This window comes from Pseudophryne corroboree, chromosome 7 (genome assembly GCF_028390025.1).
Source record: "Pseudophryne corroboree isolate aPseCor3 chromosome 7, aPseCor3.hap2, whole genome shotgun sequence".
NCBI classification, from domain to species: domain Eukaryota; kingdom Metazoa; phylum Chordata; class Amphibia; order Anura; family Myobatrachidae; genus Pseudophryne; species Pseudophryne corroboree.
Genome location: NC_086450.1, coordinates 420,985,153 through 420,998,175, shown reverse-complemented (window position 1 = coordinate 420,998,175; position 13,023 = coordinate 420,985,153). Strand labels below are relative to the sequence as shown.

The 13,023-nt window shown below is 46.2% G+C and overlaps 1 protein-coding gene across 4 annotated transcripts in view; it reads left to right on the top strand.

Annotated features, from left to right (window-relative positions):
- The window catches only part of LOC134945488 (NXPE family member 1-like), a 100,727-nt gene that overhangs the window by 33,385 nt on the left and 54,319 nt on the right, over nucleotides 1–13,023 (top strand). For 3 of the 4 annotated variants that reach the window (XR_010182122.1, XM_063934809.1, XM_063934810.1), the window contains exon 2: nucleotides 11,976–12,083. The exons of the other annotated variant lie outside the window; for it this stretch is intronic. Coding sequence is in view for 2 of the 3 variants with exons in the window: in XM_063934809.1 (XP_063790879.1) it covers nucleotides 12,000–12,083 (84 nt within the window). In the remaining variant the exon portion in view is untranslated. The remainder of the gene's footprint in view (nucleotides 1–11,975; nucleotides 12,084–13,023) is intronic. 4 annotated transcript variants of the gene reach the window in all.

The following is a 13,023-nucleotide window of genomic DNA, read 5'->3' as shown; positions in this document are numbered from 1 at the left end:
AGTGCCTTCTCAATACCGGTTGCACTTAAATGAACCCCCCACATTGCAGACATTAGTACAATTGATAGAGGTGGTTACAGGTATTTATTAGGGAGGTAACTTTGACTTAGAGCAGGAGACCATGGTCTGTGAGGAGGAGGACGAGCGACTGTGGGAGCAAATGTAACTATGAGGTAGATGTATGAAACAGCGTTATAGGGGACAAGTGGTATCAGCGCATGTTATGTGCACTGATACCGCTTCTTCCCCATGTATTACAGCATCAGTGTGTGCTCAGAGACAGGGGTGCTGTGCATAGCTGTCTATATCGCCGCTGCTATCTAAAAGATAGCACACTGCTATGCAGAGCAATGTATGAATGGTCAATGGCACTGACCGCTCCAACTCCTGCAGCTATCAATTTTGACAGCTGCAGGTGTCGATGCCCTATCTCAACAGCAGGACAGCTTTGTCCCTGGCTGTGGCGGCTGCGGGTTCTGGACTACATGTGAGATATCGCAAGAGTAGCAAGATCTCACGTATGCGCCCTGGAGTGGTCTTGGGGAGAGACAGCGGGGATCCCCTGAGGGGTAGTTTTCACTCGCCCACTCCGGCAAACAAGGTGTTCTTACGTCTCGTCCATGTACCTTCCTTCCTTTGCCCCTGTAAAAAGATGTGAAGAAGGAAGAGCTATAGCAGCACAACATATGCTCTTATAAAGGGGCGTTTTAAGAGAGGAGGAGGCCCGTGTTCAGCCTCCTCCGTTCGGGCCCCCTCCTCTCTGCCCAGAGCACTGTAGAGTCTGAGCTCTAGAGGGCTCAGACTCTACTGCGCATGCGCAGATCTCCGGGAAAATGGCGCAGCAGTCATTTTTCCTGAGATTTCTCTACTGCGCATGCGCAGATCACTGGGAAAATGGCGCAGCAGACATTTTTCCTGAGATTTCTCTACTGCGCATGGCGCTGAGCCATTTTCACAGTTTTCTAACAGCGCTGCGGATGCCGGAGCTGGACTTCGGAGGGGTATTTTCAAAATGGGTGCAGCGTGTGCGGTGGCGGCCCCCTCTGGGCTCAGGGGCCCATGTGCACCGCACACACTGCACCCATTATAGAAACGCCAGTGCTCCTGTATATCTTATTATGGGGCAATGCTATTTTATTTATACAGGGGGCAACATTTATTATTTAATTATGGCTGCATCATTTATGGTGAACACTTGCGGCACGATATGTGCCAGCATCTACTTATGCCTAGGCCATACTTGCCTACCTGACCCTCTCCATGAAGGAGAAAATGCTCTGTTCCTGGACTTTCCTGGTAATCAGTGGCGGTTCTTGCCACGGGCAAGCAGGACTTTTGCCCGGGGCGCCGCCTTCCGGAGGGCGCTGGCGCCATCCGGAGGGCGCCGCACCGTGGCAAGATCCGCCACTGCTGCCCGCTGTGTCCCCCGTCCGCTGCCCGCTGCCGTCCCCGTCGTCTCCTGTGTCGTCTCCTGTGAAGGGAACTAGACGCTATGCGTCTAGTTTCCCTTCGTGGAGAGTAACTGCTGAGCGGTGCGCGATGACGTCATCGCGCACCGCACAGCAAAGGTCCTCTCCACGAAGGGAACTAGACGCATAGCGTCTAGTTTCTTTTCGTGGAGAGGACCTTTTGCTGTGCGGTGCGCGATGACGTCATCGCGCACCGCTCAGCATTCAAGCGGCGCTTTCAACGTACAGGGGGCGTGACTCACCACGCCCCCTGTATTAGGCCACGCCCCTTCCCTGCCCGGGGCGCTCTGCGCCCTTGAACCGGCCCTGCTGGTAATGTATGATTGCCATCACCTGTGGTGAAACACCTTTCTTATCAATTACCTAGCTCACCACAGGTGACGGCAATCATACATTACCAGGAAAGTCCAGGAACAGATATTTTCTCCCTCATGGAGAGGGTCAGGTAGGCAAGCATGCTCCAGGCCTTCCACAGGTATGCTGTCTGCTGATACACTCTGTGCTGCTTTCCCATCCCCAGGGGGTGCTAGAGGTGTCTGATCCCACAGTGTTTGTTCCCAGAGTGTAAGTCATATGTGTACCAAGTTTGGTGTAAATTTCTGCTTTTGGTGTAAATTGCTCCAGGCATTCCAGAGTTATGTTGTCAGCTGAAAAACTCTGTGTTGCTGCCTCACCCCTAGGGATGCTTGGGGTGTCTTACCCCGACAGTGTTTATTTCCAGATTTTAATTAATGTGTACCAAGTTTCTATTACATTGGTCCAGGCATTCAGGAGTTATGCTGTCTCCTGAAATAATCTGTGCTGCTGTTCCACCCCTAGGGGTGTCTAACCCCCACAGCGTTTGTTCCCAGATTGTAAGTCAGATGTGTCCCAAGTTTGGTAAAGTGTTCCAGGCCTTCCACAGTTATGCAATCTGCTGACATACTCTGTGCTGCTGCCCCCCCCCCCGGGGTGCTAGCGGTGTCTGACCCCCACAGTGTTTGTTCGCAGAGTGTAAGTCATATTTGTACCAAGTTTGTTGTAAATTCCTGCAGGCATTCCAGAGTTATGCTGTCTGCTGAAATACTCAGTGCTGCTTCCTCACCCCTAGAGGTGCTAGGGGTGATTGTATGTGTGTTTCTGTGTATGATTGTACGTACGTACGTACCTCTGTATGAATAATTGTGTGCTATATATAAATAAATAAATATATATATATATATATATATACTCTATATATACATAGTATATATATATATACATATATACATACTTACACACAAACATGTATGTATATGTATGTGTATATATATATATATATATATATATATATATATATGTATATACACACACAGTGTGTGTGTGTGTGTGTGTGTGTATATGAGTGTGTACTGTATATATATTAGTGATGAGCGGGTTCGGATCCTCGGGATCCGAACCCGCCCGAACTTCAATTTTTTTTACACGGGTCCGAGCGACTCGGATCCTTCCGCCTTGCTCGGTTAACCCGAGCGTGCCCGAACTTCATCATCCCGCTGTCGGATTCTCGCGAGACTCGGATTCTATATAAGGAGCCGCGCGTCGCCGCCATTTTCACACGTGCATTGAGATTGATAGGGAGAGGATGTGGCTGGCGTCCTCTCCGTTATAGTAGAACACAGAGTGACTTAGTTATAATTGTGGGGAGGATTGGGGACGGGGAGCAGCTGTTAGGGAGTACAGTGCAGGGTTTTGATTATACCACCAGTGAGTTTAATCCTTTGTTTCTCTGCCTGAAAAAAACGCTCCAACATATCTGTGCTCTCTCAGTGTGCTGCACTGCTGCATGATATATCTGTGCTGAGTGCACTGCTCTGCTCACACTGCCTAATTGTGGGGACTGGGGAGCAGTTATAGCAGGAGTACAGTGCACAGTTTTGCTGTCAGTGACCACCAGTCCAGTATACGTTTGTCTGCCTGAAAAACACTCCTGTGTTTTTTTTCTTCTTCATACTAGTTTAACAGTCTGCTGACAGTGTCCACCAGGTCCGTTATACAGTACAGGTTGAGTATCCCTTATCCAAAATTAAAAATCCCACATTTTTGGGTCCCCTGCTGAGATAATGACATATATATTATATATTATGTGTATATATAGATATATTATATAGATATATAATATAACATGTAAGTATATGTGTCATTATCTCAGCAGGGGAACCAAAAATGTGGGATTTTTAATTTTGGATAAGGGATACTCAACCTGTATATTATATATATAAGCAGCAGTACGGTAGGCCACGGCTGTACCTACCTCTGTGTCGTCAGTGCACTCGTCGCCCATAAGTAATATAATACTATACTATCCATCCATCTACATTGTATACCTATGGTGTTTTTTTTTCTTCATACTAGTTTAGCAGTCTGCTGACAGTGTCCACCAGGTCCGTTATATACAGTATATATTTTATATATATATATATATAAGCAGTACGGTAGGCCACGGCTGTACCTACTTCTGTGTCGTCAGTGCACTCGTCGTCCATAAGTAATATAATACTATACTATCCATCCATCTACATTGTATACCTGTGGTGTTTTTTTTTTTCTTCATACTAGTTTAGCAGTCTGCTGACAGTGTCCACCAGGTCCGTTATACAGTATATTATATATATAAGCAATACGGTAGGCCACGGCTGTACCTAATTCTGTGTCGTCAGTGCACTCGTCATCTATGAGTAATATAATACTATACTATCCATCCATCTACATTGTATACCTGTGTTGTTGTTTTTTTTTCTTCATACTAGTTTAGCAGTCTGCTGACAGTGTCCACCAGGTCCGTTATTATTATTCTGTATATATTATATATATAGCAGTACGGTAGGCCACGGCTGTACCTACCTCTGTGTCGTCACTCGTCGTCCATAAGTAAAAGTAATAATAGTATACTATCCACCCATCTACATTGTATACCTGTGGTGGCTTTTAGTTGTGCGCAAAATATGGAGAACAAAAATGTGGAGGTTAAAAAAATAGGGAAAGATCAAGATCCACTTCCACCTCGTGCTGAAGCTGCTGCCACTAGTCATGGCCGAGACGATGAAATGCCATCAACGTCGTCTGCCATAGTACAGAGCATGTAAAATCCAAAACACAAAAGATCAGTAAAAAAATGACCCAAAAATCAAAATGAAAAGCGTCTGAGGAGAAGCGTAAACTTGCCAATATGCCATTTACGACACGGAGTGGCAAGGAATGGCTGAGGCCCTGGCCTATGTTCATGGCTAGTGGTTCAGCTTCACATAAAGATGGAAGCACTCATCCTCTCGCTAAAAAAAAGAAAAGACTTGCGGCAAAAGCACAGCAAAGAACTATGCGTTCTTCGAAATCACAAATCCCAAAGGAGAGTCCAATTGTGTCGGTTGCGATGCCTGACCTTCCCAACACTGGACGGGAAGAGCTTGCGCCTTCCACCATTTGCACGCCCCCTGCAAGTGTTGAAATGAGCACCCGCAGTCCAGTTCCTGATAGTGAAATTGAAGATGTCAGTGTTGAAGTACACCAGGATGAGGCTATGGGTGTTGCTGGCGCTGGGGAGGAAATTGACAAGGAGGATTCTGATGGTGAGGTAGTTTGTTTAAGTCAGGCACCCGGGGAGACACCTGTTGTCCGTGGGAGGAATATGGCCATTGACATGCCTGGTGAAAATACAAAAAAAATCAGCTCTTCAGTGTGGAAGTATTTCAACAGAAATGCGGACAACTGGTGTCAAGCCGTGTGTTGCCTTTGTCAAGTTGTAATAAGTAGGGGTAAGGACGTTAACCATCTCGGAACATCCTACCTTATACGTCACCTGCAGCGCATTCATAATAAGTTAGTGACAAGTTCAAAAACTTTGGGCGACAGCGGAAGCAGTCCACTGACCAGTAAATACCTTCCTCTTGTAACCAAGCTCGCGCAAACCACACCACCAACTCCCTCAGTGTCAATTTCCTCCTTACCCAGGAAAGCCAATAGTCCTGCAGGCCATGTCACTGGCAAGTCTGACGAGTCCTCTCCTGCCTGGGATTCCTCCGATGCATCCTTGAGTGTAACGCCTACTGCTGCTGGCGCTGCTGTTGTTGCTGCTGGGAGTCGATCGTCATCCCAGAGGGGAAGTCGGAAGACCACTTGTACTACTTCCAGTAAGCAATTGACTGTCCAACAGTCCTTTGCGAGGAAGATGAAATATCACAGCAGTCATCCTGCTGCAAAGCGGATAACTGAGGCCTTGACAACTATATTGGTGTTAGACGTGCATCCAGTATCCGCCGTTAGTTCACAAGGAACTAGACAATTTCTTGAGGTAGTGTGCCCCCGTTACCAAATACCATCTAGGTTCCACTTCTCTAGGCAGGCGATACCGAGAATGTACACAGACGTCAGAAAAAGACTCACCAGTGTCCTAAAAAATGCAGTTGTACCCAATGTCCACTTAACCACGGACATGTGGACAAGTGGAGCAGGGCAGACTCAGGACTACATGACTGTGACAGCCCACTGGGTAGATGTATTGCCTCCCGCTGCAAGAACAGCAGCGGCGGCACCAGTAGCAGCATCTCGCAAACGCCAACTCGTTCCTAGGCAGGCTACGCTTTGTATCACCGCTTCCAGAATACGCACACAGCTGACAACCTCTTACGGCAACTGAGGAAGATCATCGCAGAATGGCTTACCCTAATCGGACTCTCCTGGGGATTTGTGACATCGGACAACGCTAGCAATATTGTGCGTGCATTACATCTGGGCAAATTCCAGCACGTCCCATGTTTTGCACATACCTTGAATTTGGTGGTGCAGAATTATTTAAAAAACGACAGGGGCGTGCAAGAGATGCTGTCGGTGGCCAGAAGAATTGCGGGCCACTTTCGGCGTACAGGCACCGCATACAGAAGACTGGAGCACCACCAAAAAAACCTGAACCTGCCCTGCCATCATCTGAAGCAAGAGGTGGTAATGAGGTGGAATTCAACCCTCTATATGCTTCAGAGGATGGAGGAGCAGCAAAAGGCCATTCAAGCCTATACATCTGCCCATGATATAGGCAAAGGAGGTGGAATGCACCTGTCTCAAGCGCAGTGGAGAATGATTTCAACGTTGTGCAAGGTTCTGCAACCCTTTGAACTTGCCACACGTGAAGTCAGTTCAGACACTGCCAGCCTGAGTCAGGTCATTCCCCTCATCAGGCTTTTGCAGAAGAAGCTGGAGGTATTGAAGGAGGAGCTAAAACAGAGCGATTCCGCTAGGCATGTGGGACTTGTGGATGGAGCCCTTCATTCGCTTAACCAGGATTCACGTGTGGTCAATCTGTTGAAATCAGAGCACTACATTTTGGCCACCGTGCTCGATCCTAGATTTAAAACCTATGTTGGATCTCTCTTTCCGGCAGACACAAGTCTGCAGGGGTTCAAATAACTGCTGGTGAGAAAATTGTCAAGTCAAGCGGAACGCGACCCGTCAACAGCTCCTCCTTCACATTCTCCCGCAACTGGGGGTGCGAGGAAAAGACTACGAATTCCGAGCCCACCCGCTTGCGGTGATGCAGGGCAGTCTGGAGCGACTGCTGATGCTGACATCTGGTCCGGACTGAAGGACCTGCCAACGATTACTGACATGTCGTCTAGTGTCACTGCATATGATTCTCTCACCATTGAAAGAATGGTGGAGGATTATATGAGTGACCGCATCCAAGTAGGCACGTCAGACAGTCCGTACGTATACTGGCAGGAAAAAGAGGCAATATGGAGGCCCTTGTACAAACTGGCTTTATTCTACCTAAGTTGCCCTCCCTCCAGTTTGTACTCCGAAAGAGTGTTTAGTGCCGCCGCTCACCTTGTCAGCAATCGGCGTATGAGGTTACTTCCAGAAAATGTGGAGAAGATGATGTTCATTAAAATGAATTATAATCAATTCCTCCATGGAGACATTCACCAGCAGCAATTGCCTCCAGAAAGTACATGGGGATCTGAGATGGTGGATTCCAGTGGGAATTAATTAATAATCTGTGAGGAGGGGTATGTACACAGTGAAAGGGGTGATGAATCGGACAATGATGAGGTGGACATCCTGTCTCCGTAGAGCCAGTTTGTGCAAGGATAGATTGATTGCTTCTTTTTTGGTGGGGGCCCAAACCAACCAGTCATTTCAGTCACAGTCATGTGGCAGACCCTGTCGCTGAAATGATGGGTTGGTTAAAGTGTGCATGTCCTGTTTATACAACATAAGGGTGGGTGGGAGGGCACAAGGACAATTCCATCCTCCCCCTCTTTTTTTCTTTCATTTTTCTTTGCGTCATGTGCTGTTTGGGGAGTATTTTTTGAAAGGGCCATCCTGCGTGACACTGCAATGCCACTCCTAGATGGGCCAGGTGTTTGTGTCGGCCACTAGGGTCGCTTAGCTTAGTCGTCACACAGCTACCTCATTGCGCCTCTTTTTTTCTTTGCGTCATGTGCTGTTTGGGGAGTATTTTTTGGAAGGGCCATCCTGTCTGACACTGCAGTGCCACTCCTAGATGGGCCAGGTGTTTGTGTCGGCCACTAGGGTCACTTAGCTTAGTCGTCACACAGCTACCTCATTTCGCCTCTTTTTTTCTTTGCGTCATGTGCTGTTTGGGTAGTGTTTTTTGGAAGGGCCATCCTGCGTGACACTGCAGTGCCACTCCTAGATGGGCCAGGTGTTTGTGTCGGCCACTTGTGTCGCTTAGCTTAGCCATCCAGCGACCTCGGTACAAATTTTAGGACTAAAAATAATATTGTGAGGTGTGAGGTGTTCAGAATAGACTGGAAATGAGTGGAAATTATGGTAATTGAGGTTAATAATACTATGGGATCAAAATGACCCCCAAATTCTATGATGTAAGCTGTTTTTTAGGGTTTTTTGAAAAAAACACCCGAATCCAAAACACACCCGAATCCGACAAAAATAAAATCGGTGAGATTTTGCCAAAACGCGTTCGAACCCAAAACACGGCTGCGAAACCGAACCCAAAACACAAAACCCGAAAATTTTTCGTTGCACATCACTAATATATATATATATATATATATATATATATATATATACACACACACACACACACACACACACTCACATACTCACACATACGCACGGAAACCCCGCTGACTAGATCCTGCGTTTGCCCCTGGGCTGCAAAATTGTTGCAAATACTAATTTAGACCCTATAAGTAGGCTTGCTGTAATATCCCTTTAATCCAGAACAATTATGATTTGCACAGGTTCTGTGGCTAGGACAAAGCAGTTTGGGGTCCATTTACTAAGCCCTGGATGGAAATAAAGTCACTGGAGATAAAGGGCCTAAGTCAGACCTGATCGTAGTTGTGCTAAATTTAGCACATGTACGATCAGTTACATAGACATGCGGGGGGACTTCACCAGTAGCTATATCTTGCCATATAAATAAAGTTTGATAAACTCTAGACTCTCTGTGCAACATACAGATTCTTATTAGTTTATTTGCTGTTGTGCCATTAGTTTCTTTAGAATGCTCCTGCACTCTCACCCTGCATTACGTAGTAGAGACCGTCACTGCTGCAAGACAGCTTTCTACATATTTTATGGACTTGGCTGCCTGCAATAAATCTGTCCTTTTGTTTTGCTATTTATCTCAATGGGTTTTGTGACTGCCTTCACTTTGGTTCTGCACGCCACCCAATTAACTATAGGTTTATATCTGAGTGTGGCTTTCAGCTAGGTTCTCCCATAATTATCTGTGACTGTATACAGATACAACATAGAGAGGTATGTACCTGTTTTATGGAAATTCATTGTTCGTATAGGTCTATCCATCTGACTGAGGTTACCTTGTCGCTATAGGTGGGCATTCAGATAGATGGGCATTCATGCTTTCAGCAAAACGTACACTGTCACAAGTCTTATTTATTTGTAACTATTCATATTGCATATTTATATTACAGAGTCTTATACAGAAATATTTGTTACTGTGAGTGTTACATTTGTGCCCAGGTATTCTCATCCTGTACTATGTTAAGTTATACACAGCCAGAGTGCACCTTATCATGCCAACCAAATTTGGCTTTAAACTCTGAATCTTAAGGGAGAGAGAGATAGAAAGGAGTGGGGTGGGTGGGGGGGTGGGGGGGTTTAAAAGTCAAAATAGTATATATACATAATCCCCTCCCACAATGTACTTTTACATATCATACTCATTGCAGCCCTGCCTGTTACTTTGGAACATTTAACTCTATTTTCACTATTCCTGTTTATAAATATACTGTTATTTGGGGTGTGGTATGGTTTGCCGGCAGTGGGGGTCCCGGCGACCAACATACCGGTGCCGGAATCCCAACCACCAGCATACCGACAGCTGAGAGAGTGCAAATGAGCCCCTTGCGGGCTCACTGCGTTCGCCACGCTATGTATTCTCCCTCCAGGGGGGTTCGTGAACCCCCAAGAGGGAGAAAAGATGTTGGTATGCCAGCGGTTGGGATTCCGGCGCCGGTATGGTGGTCGCCGGGAGGCCACCTGCCGGCAACCTGACGACCACCCGTTACTTGACCTCAGTGTTTTTTTCCTACATAAGCAGATGCCAGTACTCAAGTTCCTGTACTCACTAAAACTACAAGTTGTTACTAGTTTCCTGAAGCTTATTTTATTCAATTGACAAATTATATCACAGATTTCTTCCTGTCTCTGGAACTATTTTTAAAAATGAATAATTACTGAATGCAAAACACAGGTAGAGGTACTATGGGCCTAATTCAGTAGGGATCGCTTATGTGAACCTTAATGCAGTTTCCTGATTTTCGGGAACCTGCTCACGCTCAGGACCCATTCTGGATGGGAACACCTCTGCCTTATTGACAGACAGTGGCGGTTGTGGGGAGGAACGGCTGGCGTTGGGGAAAATGAGGGTGTGTGTATTGTACTGTGGCCCTATGTATTGCACTATGGAGTGTTATCACACACACACAAAAAAAACACTGCTTGATTTTTTATAGTATTGCAGGTTATACAGACCAGGGAAGTATGGATTCTATATTTTACAGTTGTTTGTGTGTTATTTCTTATAATATGTGAGAAGCTTTGTGATAAAGTGCAAATTGCATTTTTACCATCATATTACATTATGTTATTTCCATACATGGGGCCTAATTCAGAGTTGATCGCAGCAGCAAATTTGTAAGCAGTTGGGCAAAACCACGGGGTCATTCCAACATGATCGTAGCTGTGCTAAACTTAGCGCAGCTACGATCACTGACACAGACATGCGGGGAGACGCCCAGTACAGGGCTAGTCCGCCCCTCAGTTCTGGCCCGGCCCGACCACACAAGTACAAAAGCATTGCCCAGTGGCGATGCTTTTGTACTTGTAGAGTAACTCCCGGCCAGCGCAGCTCCTGCGGCTTGCCGGGAGTTACTTGTCGCTGTCAGCGTCGCTGTGGCTGCGTGTGACATCAGGCAGCCGATGCGGCCTGCCCCGCCTGCGTTGGCCGGACCACGCCCCCAAAACAGCAGCCAAACGCCGCTAGGCAACGATGGCTGTCAGCTGTCTGGCATGCGCTGGTGCACTGCGGCCCATGCGCAGTTCTGACCCGATTGCACCAATGTGAAAAACTGCAGTGTGTGATCGGGTCGGAATAACCCCCTATGTGAACTGCAGGGGGAGCAGATGTAACATGTGCAGAGAGAGTTAGATTTGGGTGGGTTGTGTTCAAACTGAAATCTAAATTGCAGTGTAGAAATGAAGCAGGCAGTATTTACCCTGCACAGAAACAATATAACCCACCCAAATCTAACTCTCTCTGCACATATTACATCTGCCCCACCTGCAGTGCACATGGTTTTGCCCAACTGCTAGCAAATTTGCTGCTGTGATCAACTCTGAATTACCCCCATTATGCAGTATGCAGTTATGTTGCCAGCAGTCGGGATCCCGGCAGTCAGGTTACCGACGCTGGGATCCTGACCGCTGACAATGCCGACAGCCGGAATCCCAGCTAACAGGCTAGTCCCACTCGTGTGTGTCCACGACACCCATAGAGTAGGAATAGAACCTGTGGCGAATACAGCGAGCCACCAAGCCCGCAAGGGGACTCTTTGCGCTCGCCCCACTGCCGGCATACTGGAGATTGGGATGCCATTGTCGGTATACTGACGGCCGGCACCCCGGTCATCGGTAAATCCTACTGATTCCCATTATGCTCTATGCAGAATTGCTATTAGCCTTTGCTGGCATCAAGTCAAAGAACATTTTTAGATACTTTTGACCTATGTTAAAAAATGTTCTGTACACCCTGCAATTACTGAGAACACGCGTTAGCTTGCAAAAAAACAAATCTCTTTGGTTTCAATGTGTAATACGGACAAGACTTTCAACACTTAATTATAGAGGCACAGAACTACTAAGCCGTAATAAATGTTATATAAAGTTGTTATAACTTACAGTGTGTATAACATTACACAGCCATATGTCTCTGTGAAACAGCTTCTATGCTACTTGACCTTAGTAAATTTGTCTTTCTTTCAGAGAGTGATCTTCACATACACACTGATGGCTGTAGCAAGGAACAGAGTAATTTTTGTAGTCGCCATCGTGTTTCTGCTGAGCTTTCTAAGCCACCGGAACATATTACAGGTGAGAGATGTCTTGTGTTGGAAGCTTTAGACATCCTTTATCAAATATTGGGGGTAATTCCAAGTTGATCGCAGCAGGAATTCTGTTAGCAGTTGGGCAAAACTATGTGCACTGCAGGGGAGGCAGATATAACATGTGCAGAGAGACTTAGATTTGGGTGGGTTATTTTGTTTCTGTGCAGGGTAAATACTGGCTGCTTTATTTTTACACTGCAATTTAGATTGCAGATTGAACACATCCCACCCAAATCTAACTCTCTCTACACATGTTATATCTGCCTCCCCTGCAGTGCACATGGTTTTGCCCAATTGCTAACTAAATTCCTGCTGTGATCAACTTGGAATTACCCCCATTGTGTCTATGATGAGACTTTATTTGAATAGTGGCCTGAGTTTAGGAGCAAAAGAATGGATGTGTCAATGAGTCACCAAAGAAGGCATTGACTTCATTCTTATGCACAGATGTATTAAGCCTTGGAGAGTGATAAAGTGGAGAAAGATAAACTACCAGCCAATCAGCCGCTGCTCTCACCCCCACCCCATGTCTGCTGTAATAACATAGTAACATAGTATCTAAGGTTGAAAAAAGACAATTTGTCCATCAAGTTCAACCTATTTGTGGTCTCATATGCAGGATTATTTTGGTCTAAATTTTGTCTGATGCTGATGTCAGTCGTTGTGTTTTATTCCTCTTTTCATAGTAACTATACTGCGCGACTACGCACCATAACCCTGGATATCCTTATCCATTAGGAATTTATCTAACCCATTCTTAAAGGTGTTGACTGAGTCTGCCATTACAACTCCCTCAGGCATAGAATTCCAAACACGTATGGTCCTTACTGTGAAAAAACCTTTACGCCGCATTGTGCGGAATCTCCACTCCTCTAACCTAAGCGAGTGTCCATGTGTCCTCTGTGCTGATAGTTCCAAAAACAGGT